Here is a 12,667-nt window from a genome sequence, read left to right as displayed (position 1 = left end):
TGGAAAGTGGAATTGATATGTTGGAATGCTCGATATCATTTGACTGTGTATGCGTGAGAGGCCGACTGTGCTTGATGTGTGGGATATTGCACTACTCTTGTGATGCCTGGAGTAATGCTGAATCGCGCAGTTTTGCAAAACATGTTTTATACTAACATGATGCTTTGGCTTTCTATGACTGCCGTCTAAGCACAAAGGGAAATCATGCTACAGTATATGATGTAACATGACGGACCATGTTTGTTACCTCGAAAGTACAGTAGACAGTCACTTGAAGTAGTCACAGCAACCTGTTGTTAACGCACAGCAGAACTTGGTCACCACCAACAACCAAGCATCACAACAAGACTGTTCTACCGAAACAATCGAATTCGACCCGACTTAAATGAACGCAACCCCTTCTATACAACCCGACTCGATAGCCCAGGGTATCCAATCGTCCCATTCTATGACCAACATTGAACAAGAAAAGACCCCGGCAACTGTCGCAGTTCCGCTACTGACCAAGGACACACACACATATCGCCCACCAGAATCGCAGAAGCACGACTATGAAGGAGGAAGTTGACCACCCTCCTTGGTCTTACCCACGGGAGGGTTAGGCTTAGTTCCGCCCGCCGAGTTCAACGAGCTCAGATAGCAATTCCAGCCCAACGAGATGACGTTGACAACCAGCACTCTCATCTCTGCGGGCACGTATTTGAAGTTTGTGAACTGGACCCAAGGCCACACCATCAAGTTCTTCTGGTAGCCGGGCAGGTACGCATCCTTGAGACGCTGCACAGGCGAGTTTCCTTCCATGTAGGCCATGGTGGACAGGAAGAGCGCCATGTTGCAGGGCGCGAAGAGGAACTGATCGCAGGCTACGCGCGCCACAATGGTACCGTTTGTAGATTTGAGGTTTACGCGCTTGACGAGGAAGTCGAACCATTTGGTTGCTGCGGGACCGAAAATACCTGGGGGAAAGGGTTAGTTAGTTTGGCGGGAAATGATGATCAGAAAGTGGGGATGTGGGGATTTGGGGATTTGGGCACCGATAAGGGGGTTCAATGGGAAAAAAATGAGCTAAGACGTACATCCTCCATAGGCGGCCATGCGTCCTGTACGTGCGAGATCGTGCTTATCGAGTCCACGGCGTTCTACACCCTGTTGTGCCATTGTGTCGCCGGTTGCGAAGAGTACCTGGTGCGCGCCATGTCAGTTCCTTGTCAATCTGCAATTGCAATGGCTCAATGCCTCGTCTCTCCTTGTGTTTGGTGCTTGTTGGCATAATCGCTGGTCGTTTATCGAGTCGCATTGCGCTGCGCAGGGAGGAGGAGGATAAGGGATCGCAATTCGAAATAAAAAGTCTGCATACCGCCGTAGTGATACTCTGTGTCAAGTAGGGGGAAGTCCTAAGCTTCGCCTGGTACCTATCTTTTGTATCAGCATCATCTGCTCTTGAACTACCATGGCCTTGCACCGCTCTCCTACTCACCAGCGAAACGCCATTTTGTCGGTAATTAAACTTTTACCGTCTCAGCGGTTGGAATGGACAACAGGTGTATATGCGCCTGAGAGTGAGCGACACACCGCTTTAAAAAGTGCGGAAGAGTGGAGAAGCGTGTGTGTGAGAAAAAGAAAGTCGAGCAAGTCCAGCGAGATAGTTTGGTGAGCTTGCGGGACCCTATGATGTCGTTAGTGCAGCAGGGTCCACGCAGCACATGGCGGTCGGGGAGCTTAGCTTTGTACCCCTTGATTCCGACTCGCGTCTCGACCGTCAACACAAGTCTTTATGCAGGTAGGCGCGTTTTGCTATTCAGGTGCACAACTTAATATAGACATGATCTATTGGAAAAACGGAGTAAGGTTCATAATGAGATTCAATTCAGTTCCGAGCTCGTCTGTTCATGGTGGGGTATAGTATGATCAGACACCTAGTTACAAAAAGGACCGACAGTTGTTGTACAAAGGGTCGTTAAATGAAGAAAAAGAAAACAATCAATGCGGGTTGGTATAACTCGTCGTACGTGATGCCACATTGCAATCCGTCCCGTCTTCAACCTGACATCTCCGCATATAGCCCAAAAAGAATCCCTAGATGAAAGAACGCCAGTCCCGCTGATCTCATCCGGGTATGATCAAGCTATGCTCGCAGAAAGCAGGTATCGAAGAAGTCATGTCGTAAATTTTGTGTAGGTGTGGTATGAAAAAGGTGGTTAGTCGATTTCCATCCGTTGAGATGGCGCAGGCCCGCTCAGTGACGGCATCTCTGTGTTGTATGTCTTGTCGGTCTGCACAATCGTGTCGTTGACATGGGGCTTCAGGCCCTTGTTGAAATTGTGGGTGCACAAGCATGCTGTCACAATGGTGATGATGAGAAGGAGGATTGTGAGAATGGCAAAGGCGGTCAGCGACTTGCGGGCTGGCTTGTAGTCCTCCTGGCGATCGGCATCGGCAACATACATGCGGATGAGCTTGAACAAGAAGTAGCCCAAGGCGATGAAGTAGACGACAATGATGCCGACCATGCCGGCAACAGACTCGCGGCGGACCCACCACGCGGCAAAGAACAAAAGGAAAAAAGTGATGACGAGGGCGGCCGCGGTGAGGATAAGTTCGACGGTCTTTGTGTTTTTGACGACGACGAGAAACTGTACGGTGAAGGCCAGGAAGAAGAAGAAGTCAAACTTGAGGAGTGCGATGTAAATCTATGTCATGGTCAGTAGGGCGCGCTTGGATGAGAGGCTTGATGAGTAGTACCTGGTAGGTCAGATAGCGCCTCTTCAGTCTAGTGTCGGCACTGATGCGCTTGTAGATGGTCCAGGCGAACTCATCGTACAACTTCCATGCCTCAAAAGCAAATGTAAAGGTAGCGGCAGCCATGAGGACAGGCAGAGCGACGAGCAAGGGCTTGACGTCCTCCCAGAACTCCTTGGGAATGAAGCGGCGCGTGTTGAGGTCGTCGGCAGCGTCCTTGATCTGGTCAAACTGGATGGCGGCATAGACGAGGATGCCAATGTTGTACATGACAAGTCCGATGACCTGAATGGTGTTCTTCATGCGCAGAGCATCCCATGTGAGGAACAGTTGGTAGATGTAGCCGAACATGAAGACGGCGAGGAAGGTGGGAATAGTGCGGGTTTCGTTTGCGCCAGCACCTTCGGCAGCGAAATGGATCTCATTCTGGAACTTGCTGAAGACGTACGACTCGAGGGCGAGGGCGATGCCGACCTGGCAAATGGCCGTGAGCATGAAAGCCCAGGTCCAGCGCGTGTTGGGAATGTACATCCTCGGCGGGCGTCGTACAACGGGTGGGAGGGTGGTGGGGAAGCCTTCGCGGTGGTGATACCCCCCGGGCTGGGTATCGAAGGGCTGCGGAGGGTATGTCGGTGGATACGTCGTGGTGGGATAGGGCGCGTAGTTTTGGTCGAGCGGTTGGCCTCCTAGGAGGGATGTGCGGGCCTCGTGATGAGTAATTTTGGCTATGGTGGCAGCCGCGATGGGCGGCTGGAACGTGGGGATATAGAGACGAGCGGTTGTGCGGGTTTTGCTTTTGCGGCGCAGACACAGACAGAGTGCGACCTGTGTCGGCTCTTTGGGGTTTGTAGGGCGGCCGGGATGGATGAGACAGCGCGTGGGCGGTGGGAGAATGCTGAAACCAGAGGAGTCGCTGCGTTCGGGGAAGTGAGACTACTCAGAGAGGGAGAGCGCGCGTCTCTGAAACTAGTATCTTGGCTATGCGGAGAGGCCGAAGAAGCAACAGAGCGAACGACGAGCGATGGAGGGATGTCGGAGGTTGGGCGCAATGCTAATGGTCGACGACAGAAGTAGCGAGCGGCAGAGTGGAGAGTGGAAAGTCGTCGTTGGAAGAGCAGGCGGAGATGATGGGTGTGCTGCAGGCGGATGCTGAAGGTGCCAGGCCCTGGTGCGCAAAGTAGCGCTGGTGCTGGGAGAGCCCCGGCCGGGTGTGGAGAAAGGCTGAAGGGGGTCTCGCCGTAAGACCCGCTGGCTGCTCCGTGTTTACCTCTGGCAGCAATGGGAGCACCTAGTTGGAGCGTGTTCGCATGCCACTTTGCTGTGGGTATTGGAATACGGGTGAGAGAGAGACAGTACGCACGTTGTGCACTTTGGCCGGCTACAAGTATTGGAAAGGGATGGCACGCGGCAGCCGCATCCAAGCCCATTCATTAGCCCTCTGTCCTTGGCTTCAGCTCCCCATCGAACCACAGCCCACAGGCACCGCCCCCAGCAGCATTGCTGAGCAGCCCGCGTCGCCTGCCCCCATTGGCCAGCCACCGCTAATTATAGCGCGCACACCTGTGGCGCAGGCCTTGGACTACCACGGCGACAGTCTACCGTACCGTCATGCTGCGCGCGACACCGACAGCTGCTCCAGTCAATTGTTTCGGCCAATCACACCGCCAGTTCTGACATCATCAAGGACGCGTAGTGCACAGGCTCGCCGTTTCGACTGCTCCCGTCGTCGGCCCGCGAAAAGCAGCGGTGTCGCGAGTCGGGCCTCTGACCGCACCGTCACCACCACCACCATCACCAACCACGACGCGCTGCAGGCATGACGTCTGGTGAGTCCTCAGCAGAGTCGATACTGCAGAGAGCTGCCAAGGACGGCGCTCTCGACTCGTAGGTGCCCCACCACGCGACACATGTCCATCATGCGTAGACTCCCTCTAACGCGCCCGCCGACAGAGCAGAATGGCCAAAGACACTCGAGTACATCTTGCATCGCCTTGACGAGGTACCTCTACACCAATCAACCTCAGCCGTTCGCACTTCTGACTCTCCCAGATCGTCGGCGATTTCCCCAAGCTGCCTGCAGATTCAAACCAACGACCAACCACATCAACCACCACCGACCTCCCCTCGCGACCCAACACGTCCAACGCTATATCGAGCCAAGACTCGCATGCTACCGACAAGGAAAATGCACCGCCGACCACACCCCCGCGACCGCCCGTGCCCACCTTTTCCGCCCCGACAGCGTCGCAAAGTGTGCCACCAGAGATTACCACCTTCTACTCGTCAATCCGCTCCACCCTCTCCAAAAACTTTGCAAAACATCCCCCTCACACCGTCCAGCGCCTAGCCGAACTCGTCCTCGAGCCCAAGAAACGCTACCGATACCTCCCGCCCTACCTCCGCGCCCTCGACCGAGTCGTCTCCGTATCCTCGCCCCTCACCATCTTTCCGCTTCCACAAGCCGTGTTGCCTACGTCTGGCGGACTGCTCAATGGCACAACGTCCACCACTCCCCAGGCCGCGCCCTTGGGTTCAGACGAAGCACTAGGTGGCGCCCTACTCACACCCATCCCTTGGCTGCAGAATCGCGGCCAGAGTGAGCTGATTTCAGAGAGCACCGAGATGGTAGACGGTCCCAACGGTGCTGGTCGCATAGAGACGGTGACGGTGGGAATGCTCAGCGGCAGCCAACGAGCCGGATCTCCAAACGCAAATGTAGCTCAGATTGCTTCGTCACATCCCGATGGTGAGACACTGCCGTCTACAGGGCCCGTTACCCAAGGCGAGCTGCTGCGTCAAGAACAAGAGGCGGGAATTGTCCTCAACAACCCTCACAGCATGACCACCAGTCCAACAAGAACCACGTTTGGTGAGATGGAAGGTGGGACTACCATCATGGAGACGGTCGAGGGCGAGGAAGAAGCACCGCATGCAAGAGGCCCAGAAGTCATTGGCATGGAGGACACGGGCCCTCAAAAGCAGGGCAAACTCAACATCGAAGGAGCTATTGGCAGACCGAGCCTTGATCACAAGAGCCCCGAGCCCAAAGTACCCGCTGGCACAGATGCCAAGGATCAGGAGATGAAAGACGGCGGGTCTGACAAATCAAACGACACCAAGACTGTCGACAAAGAGCCCAAGGGAGATGCAACGGCCAAGGAGGGAATAAAGGATGCAAAAGACGTGGAAATGAAGTCGGATGACTAGGCGTCTCGAAATGCTTCCCATGTAACGGGACAAGTCATTCCAGACCCGGTCTTGGCTGACATTTTGCGCCTACTTGATGCGTACACGCCTTCCCGATGAACTTCCTGTACTGGCGGGTTCTTCGTGGCAAGATGAAATATGCCACTCCGCAGGTATTGCTTTCATGGTATACTGGACTACCTTTCGACATGATAGTGGTGAGCTGAAATATGCGAATACCTCCTTAAGTGGGCCATGGCGACTATTAGTGTAGAGCTAGTTTTAACCAGTGTCATAGGAACAAAGAGTCATAGAAAGGTCGAAAAACCAACTTCATTCATCATAGTCTTCTTACAGTCATGGGCTATATGAATTTGTCACATGGCCTTTTGATGAGTGTAGGAAAAGTGCAACATGGAATGCTCAAGCAAGTTTCTTCCACCAAAGCACACCACGGTATCCTCCACCACGTTCACTGCCAATCCTCAAATACTTGACCACGGTGCCCTCCTCTTCCACCTCAACAACGGTATAGTTCCTCCTGTGGTTCTGACCAACCCACGTTGGCACGTTGGCCACTGTTAGCGGACCATGGAAAATCTGGCCCTCCGTCTCGGTAGCCGGCAGCTCGTCGTTGACACGGAAAGGTCCAGCGTACCCGATGCTGTGCTTGCCAACTTGTGCCCAGTCGGCGTCTGTGTCATTGGCCTGGTAAGGGAAGGTGAGGTTGGGCCGGAACTCGGGTTCAGTGGCGGTGATGGTTGCGCTCATGAAGCCTGTGGCTGTATAGATGAGGAGGCCGACCGGGGCTTCGCCATAGGGGAGATCCGGAATGGAGACGCCATTGAGTGTGCTAGATGTGTTTACCAGCGAATAGGTGCCAGCTAGGGAGTTCAGGATGGCTCTGTCGTCGTTGACACGGCGCACTGGTGGTTCTGGTAGCCAATGGGGCGAGGGCTCTGGTGTCGGTGTAGGAATGTCGCGTCGAACTGCCGTTATCGGGAAACAGGATTCTTGAGGCGCACATCCTGGCGCCTGGGGAAGAGCGGATGCCAGAGAGGCGAGGAAAACAATGTGAGCAATAGAGAATCGCATGATGCAGCACAATTCACAAGGGTCAACGAAGCCAAGTCAGAAATGTAGGAAGGCGACCTGAGGAAAAAGAAAAGCCGCGCTTGCAAAAGACGACAGGGCTCTTTATACGCACCATGGTGCTGCATCAACCTCCATCAAGACAGTATACCGCAATCTGTATCACATGATCGTCCTGGAGGCGTCACAGCTGGGCCGAATAGGCATTTCTTGTCCGTGCTGGGCAGGAGCATTGGGAGCACATGCTCAAGCATCATTTCCGGGAAGGTGCCGTCGGCGGTTTGCGGGGTAATCCTTGGTAAAAAAGTCGTTTGATCCGTACCCTGTTTTGAAACACAAGGCCCGGCTGCTGAAGCCTCGTGAAACACGTGGCCGAAATTGTCATGTAGGCGAAAGGCCTGGCCAGGCGGCGTACTTGACCGTTGGGAAGACGTCGTTCTGACGACGCTTCGCCAAGGGCTCCTGGGATACACATCAGCACTGAGCACTGAGCAGGTCAACTAACCCCACCTCAATATACACGGAACGACTGTACCGCCTTGTAGCTCAGCCTCAGGCTTGGTAACTGGTATCCTGTCACATCCCCGAGCGTTCACCCGAGCCATGCTCAGGGTGTCCGAGTACCAAAGCCACCCAAGTACCAGTGGCAGCTGAACCTACGCAAAAGTCGGCCACCAGCGCTCCATGGCCCAAGTGAAGGAAGCGACGGCTGCGGCGTGGCTTCCCGCCGGCCGACGCGAGCATCGTCCATCTCTGCGTCGTTGTCGGAACGTTTGCCGCATCTCTCAACCAGGTCCTCGTCATCCATTCTCGCGGCTTCCTTTCGAAGGCCTTCGACGATCGCCTCACGATGCCTAAAGTCTCGGCTGCACCCACTTGTATCGACGAGCTCGCTTCCTTGTGGAACTGCCCATTGTCCTCGATAGTAATCGCGTCTCTTTCGGCGCATCCTGCTCTTGGTCACATCCCTCATAGGCCCGTCTTTGCCATTCAGTGGGATCACATGGTGAGGGCGTTTGGGCTTGGAGTCACTGTCGAAAGGAATGGTCGTGTTATACTCTTCTGGTCGCTCAAGACGAGTAGTACGAAGGATACCCGTTCTAGGCTTTTTTGAAGCTGGCTCTTCAAGAAACTCCTCGGAGAGCGAGGATGCTGCCTTACGAAGAACATCCACGTCAGCATCGGTGCGAACGTAAACATCTTCGTTGAAAGAAACGCTTGCGTCTTCTCGACGGCGCTTCCGCGTCGGCTGCAAACTTGCGTCATCTGACTTTTTCGTCTTGCGTTTCTTGTCCTTCTTGCGGACTTTGGAAATCTTGGAGCCTTCGATATATTTCCGCTGATCTTTCGTTAGCGTTTCCCACTTGAAATTCTTTGTGTGACGCTCGAGGGCTTTTCTCTTCTTCTCCTCGATTGGCCCATCTCCAGTGTTCTCCGAGTCAGGAAAATCTGCTTCAAATGCAACCTCCCAGTGTCGACCGACTTTTCGACACTTGTAGTTACAGTCATCTTCTATGCGCCCGAGAAATCCGTTGTCCATGGTATCTTCGTACCAGTGAAGGGCAGCTGTAGTACTGTACTGCTTCCTCAGTCGCACCTGCTCATTGTAAATGTCGCTGTTCTCTGGAAGCTGCTTCGCTTCCCAGGCTGTCTCCATCTCGGAAAGAGCCTCCAGTTCAGTGATTAGGTGGACCAGCTGCCTCTTTCGGTGTCTGTAGCTGACATTCGTCCCAGTTGCATCTGTGTAGGGGGCTCGCCTCTTCTTCTTTTCAATGCCACTGTTCGGCATCCATTCATAGGCTTTGCAATGGTACTCGGTCTGAATTTTCTGCCATTCGACCAGACCACCGAGGTTATAGATTCGGTCTTGCATGCTTTGAAGCCCGTTCATACAAGCTTCCGCAAGGCACATTGGACACATGGCTTTGGCATAGATGTCTTTGTAGGCGGGATGAATCGAGTGTCCACATACAATGGGAGGTGGAGCGATGGAAATGGAAGTTGATTTGGAAACGGTCTTAGGAATGACTACGGCGACTTTGGCTTCGAGTGTCGATGTGGCAGCAAACCTACACTGTGGTGAGGAGTTACCCGGTGACGCTTCTACAGGACGACCGTTGGACTGCTTTGACGGTGTGGACAGGGGTGTGGGGTTGATCTCCGCCGTCTGTGAAAGACTATGGTATAATAGTGCTCGCTTTTTCTTCCTCGCTGGTGACTGTTGGATTGAGCTGTTACCTGCGCTCTCGTCTTTTAGGTCTGCTTTGCGCTTGCCCAAAGACGTTGTGCTTGCACAGACACTCAAAGGAGGTAGAGAAGTTGGGCTTGGAGTATTGGACATGGACTTTTTGGCAGTTGCAGCTTCGTTACCCATAACTGTCTCTCTGTGATCTGGTCTGGATGACTGCACGCCTTGCCCGGGTCCTCGAAGAGGGGGGGTTGCGAACGATCCCATTTTGGCGATTTGTTTGGAGACAAATTTGGTGAGAAGGGATTCGATGTGGTTAGTAGGGACTCGTTGATGGGTCGCGTTGTGTGGCGGGGATGGATTGTTTAGAATGTCAGGCGTGTTGAAAAGCACTTGAGCAAAGCTTGGGTGTAACTAACTGTTGCATGCAATGGTTCCAACAACACTAGGAAAGGGAAAGGGTGTTAAAACTGGAGTTGTGGATTGACGTCAAATTCTGTTCAGCTTAGAATTGTGGTACTGGTACTCCGATTGGGGCGTGAAACTTATTCTGCCTGCCCTTTCACCTTTCACTGGCTACCACAACAGTGCAGCTTCTATGTGAGAAAACGGTGAAACTCCGAATTCGCGATTTGAAATTCGGATAATTCATTCTGTATGCGTCTTACGATGGTGGGCAGGTGATGAATGTAGGATCTTGGAACAATGTATATGGAGTCACAATATACTGTCGGATATCAAATTGATGTCTTGATTCACTTTCACTACATCTACTCCTACCAAGCTTCGACTAGATTCATGGGTCAACGCACTCCCAGCTCTCAATGACGTCCGGGTTACCGCCCTTGTACTGGTTGACTTTTGGGAACTTGCAGTGCGCACGCTCAAACTCAACGCCGAGAGCCTCCGTGTCGTTGACAAATTTTGTGCCGATCAGTGTCTCGGGCGCGTTGCCATTTTCCACCCAGTCGACCAGAGCCATCAGAACGTTGCGACTAGGCTCATAACCGTTGATCTCGCCAAGGCCCTGACCGATGGCATGTGCACCATCTCCTCCACCGCAGTGCCCAGTTCCACTGACATAGAAGAACCGGTAGAATTCATCGAGCTTGTCGGAAGAGAGGCCCATGGTAGAAGAAACATGTTCGTAGTACCGAGGCGAGTTCTCGGATGAGATGATGGCGTCGGCCCCACCGTGCCAGTGAATCACTTTAGTACCACGGTCTTTGACTCCGCTCAGGTCACCCTTGAAGGTTTGAATTTCAAACAGATTCAGTCGTGCAGCGTTGTCGTAGTCCTCTGCGTTGAGTGTCGTTGGGTCCCAGGTGGGGTCGTTATAGACGGCGTAGCGGAACCAATCCGTTGTATATGGGAAGGGACTTCCATTCAAGAGAACAGCAGATGCGGTAGACTCAGAACCGGGCTGCATACGAGGATATACGAGGTCTCCGTTGTCGTTGTAGAGCGGCGAATAGACGCCCTTGACCGTCTCAAGCTGCTCGGTTGTTAGGCAGGTACTGGTGTTGCCGCCCTCAGTACAAGCTAAGCCAGAAGGGTCGTACTTGCAATGCAAGGGAGCCTCGATGACGCCGTCTTCATAGTTGTCAAGTTTGTCGCATTGCTTCATGACGTCAGCGTGGACTACGTCCCACTTTGACCTCGGGACGAAAGTGGAAGCATTTGCCGGGCCGGAGAGAGTATAGAAATGTCCGCTCCATGAAGTGAGGTTGTTGTAGGAGATGGCTGGTGCTCCCGCGACGATACCGTCGAAATCGTCAGGGAAGTCCTGGGCCATCTTGAATCCCTGTCTTCCTCCGGTCGAGCATCCCAGGTAGAAGGACTTGTCGTGCGGCTTGCCATAGAAGGTTTCGGTGATCTGCTTTCCGACCACGACACCGGTGTGAAGGCTACGGGCGGTTAGTCAGACTCGAACAATATGGGCAAAGACTACTTACGCTCGGTATGCGAAATCTTCCACAACGTCCGAGTTGTTGTAGAATGGCCTGCCGCTCGTGCCGTTGTGACCGTTGTTTGTTCCAACAGCCGCGAAGCCCAAACCAGACGCGTAGGCCAGGTCTTCGTATTTGATGCAGCCGTTGAGACCGCCATTGCCACCGGAGAGGAACCGCCCTGTCCAGTTGGCCGGAAGCCATGCCTCCATATTGATGCCAGAACGCTCGGATGTCGAGACCCAAAGCACGACGCGGCACATGTCTGCCGTGACAGGTGGCGATGCTTCAGCGCATGTTTGGTCGTATATGGGCAGTGTCAGATTGGTGCCAGCGGGGACAAACTCGGCTTTGTGTACGAAAGCACCATCAATGACGAGTTCCGATGCAACGTCGGCACACTTGGAGCTGAATTTGGCTGGTGTCGTGCCAGTCGTGGGGTAGGATTGAGAAGTGGCGGAGACGGAGGATGCAACAAGCAGTGCACTCTGGAGTGGTTGTTTGAGCTTCATCTTGAAAAAAAGTGGAAGAGCAAGCTTGCTTGTCCGTCTCCCTCCAAGAGTCTGGAAATGCTTCTTCTCTTTATTCTACAGGAAAAATGGGTCTCCATCATTGCACGTCACTAGTGCCTCTCGCTCCTGGAACTAAGGCAGACTAAATGAACCATAGAAGCTGGATCGTACATGGGGTCGCTCTTTCATGCAGCTGCAGGGACGTGCCGTTCGCGGATGCCGTAACGAGGTTGGGGACACGGAAACCCATGCGGAGCTTGTGAGAAGCTGGGGTAAAGCGGCGAGTTACCGAGGCAACACAGCCAAGTTCACGTGACTCAGTGTCCATTCGAGCCTTGTGCTGTTTCTGGCAACTGCCGACGGTCAACGGAGCCTTGCGTTTGATCGATTCTACACCCTAGAAGCTGCCGAATGTTATACCGATAACGGTGCTGGAGCGGGGCTGCAGCTTCCTAGAATGCGACTAACTTGACAACACGTCGCCTTCATTCTGTTGCTCATTCTGCTACAATTACTAGACAATACATACAAATAACTAAAAATCAGCACATCGGATTTTCTACGTTTCGGTTCATCAACATACTCAAGACAAAGTCCATGTGCAAAGAGATGAGGCGGGCAAAAAAGAGCGAACGTCCTAGGGCTCCGGGGGGTTCTCATACGGGTGGTTAGCCCTCCTGGAGATTCGGCCCGATTTAGTGTAATGCCCGCATCGCTTGAAAGTGGAGAGGCAAACGATGCGATATCTGCTCCCCTGCGGCTGCCCCATACGGGGGGGACATTCCAAGGTTGGCGCCGACATGCGGAGTTTTGCCGCTGAACCAGTAATGATCTCCGCGCGAATGGTGGATCCAAACAGCCTCATGAGAATATGTCGGCGGTTACACCTAAATTGCGATGTTCGCAAAAGACCCTGCTGGACGCGCGGACATCGAGTGACAAGTGGTAGGTCACACAGGAACAAGGTTTCTTCCGCAAGGTATGTGTACAGTCCCCCCTAG

General features: G+C 53.5%; 6 protein-coding genes across 6 annotated transcripts; 1 reads left to right on the top strand and 5 right to left on the bottom strand.

Moving 5' to 3' along the window:
• Nucleotides 1-549: 549 nt before the first annotated feature.
• On the bottom strand, nucleotides 550-1,491 carry ACET3X_006840 (uncharacterized protein; the record flags this gene model as incomplete). Its single annotated transcript, XM_069453014.1, has 4 exons — nucleotides 550-956; nucleotides 1,077-1,182; nucleotides 1,358-1,412; nucleotides 1,478-1,491. The coding sequence occupies 4 exons, from the start codon at nucleotides 1,489-1,491 to the stop codon at nucleotides 550-552; spliced, it is 582 nt and encodes a 193-aa protein (XP_069305608.1).
• Nucleotides 1,492-2,198: 707 nt separating this feature from the next.
• On the bottom strand, nucleotides 2,199-3,270 carry ACET3X_006839 (uncharacterized protein; the record flags this gene model as incomplete). Its single annotated transcript, XM_069453013.1, has 2 exons — nucleotides 2,199-2,690; nucleotides 2,743-3,270. The coding sequence occupies 2 exons, from the start codon at nucleotides 3,268-3,270 to the stop codon at nucleotides 2,199-2,201; spliced, it is 1,020 nt and encodes a 339-aa protein (XP_069305607.1).
• A 1,285-nt stretch (nucleotides 3,271-4,555) lies between these two features.
• ACET3X_006838 (uncharacterized protein) lies at nucleotides 4,556-5,946 on the top strand (the record flags this gene model as incomplete). The annotated part of the gene is made up of 3 exons (XM_069453012.1): nucleotides 4,556-4,623; nucleotides 4,690-4,738; nucleotides 4,789-5,946. 3 exons carry the CDS (start codon nucleotides 4,556-4,558, stop codon nucleotides 5,944-5,946), a joined length of 1,275 nt encoding a protein of 424 aa, XP_069305606.1.
• Nucleotides 5,947-6,348: 402 nt separating this feature from the next.
• On the bottom strand, nucleotides 6,349-7,020 carry ACET3X_006837 (uncharacterized protein; the record flags this gene model as incomplete). Its single annotated transcript, XM_069453011.1, has 1 exon — nucleotides 6,349-7,020. One exon carries the CDS (start codon nucleotides 7,018-7,020, stop codon nucleotides 6,349-6,351), a length of 672 nt encoding a protein of 223 aa, XP_069305605.1.
• Nucleotides 7,021-7,624: 604 nt separating this feature from the next.
• Nucleotides 7,625-9,472, bottom strand: ACET3X_006836 (uncharacterized protein; the record flags this gene model as incomplete). The annotated part of the gene is made up of 1 exon (XM_069453009.1): nucleotides 7,625-9,472. The coding sequence occupies one exon, from the start codon at nucleotides 9,470-9,472 to the stop codon at nucleotides 7,625-7,627; it is 1,848 nt and encodes a 615-aa protein (XP_069305604.1).
• A 529-nt stretch (nucleotides 9,473-10,001) lies between these two features.
• ACET3X_006835 (uncharacterized protein) lies at nucleotides 10,002-11,666 on the bottom strand (the record flags this gene model as incomplete). Its single annotated transcript, XM_069453008.1, has 2 exons — nucleotides 10,002-11,112; nucleotides 11,161-11,666. 2 exons carry the CDS (start codon nucleotides 11,664-11,666, stop codon nucleotides 10,002-10,004), a joined length of 1,617 nt encoding a protein of 538 aa, XP_069305603.1.
• Between the last annotated feature and the right edge of the window lie 1,001 nt (nucleotides 11,667-12,667).

This window comes from Alternaria dauci, chromosome 6 (assembly GCF_042100115.1).
Source record: "Alternaria dauci strain A2016 chromosome 6, whole genome shotgun sequence".
Classification (NCBI taxonomy): Eukaryota; Fungi; Ascomycota; class Dothideomycetes; order Pleosporales; family Pleosporaceae; genus Alternaria; species Alternaria dauci.
Note: the sequence above shows the minus strand (reverse complement) of the source record. Positions and strands in the feature narration are given on the sequence as shown.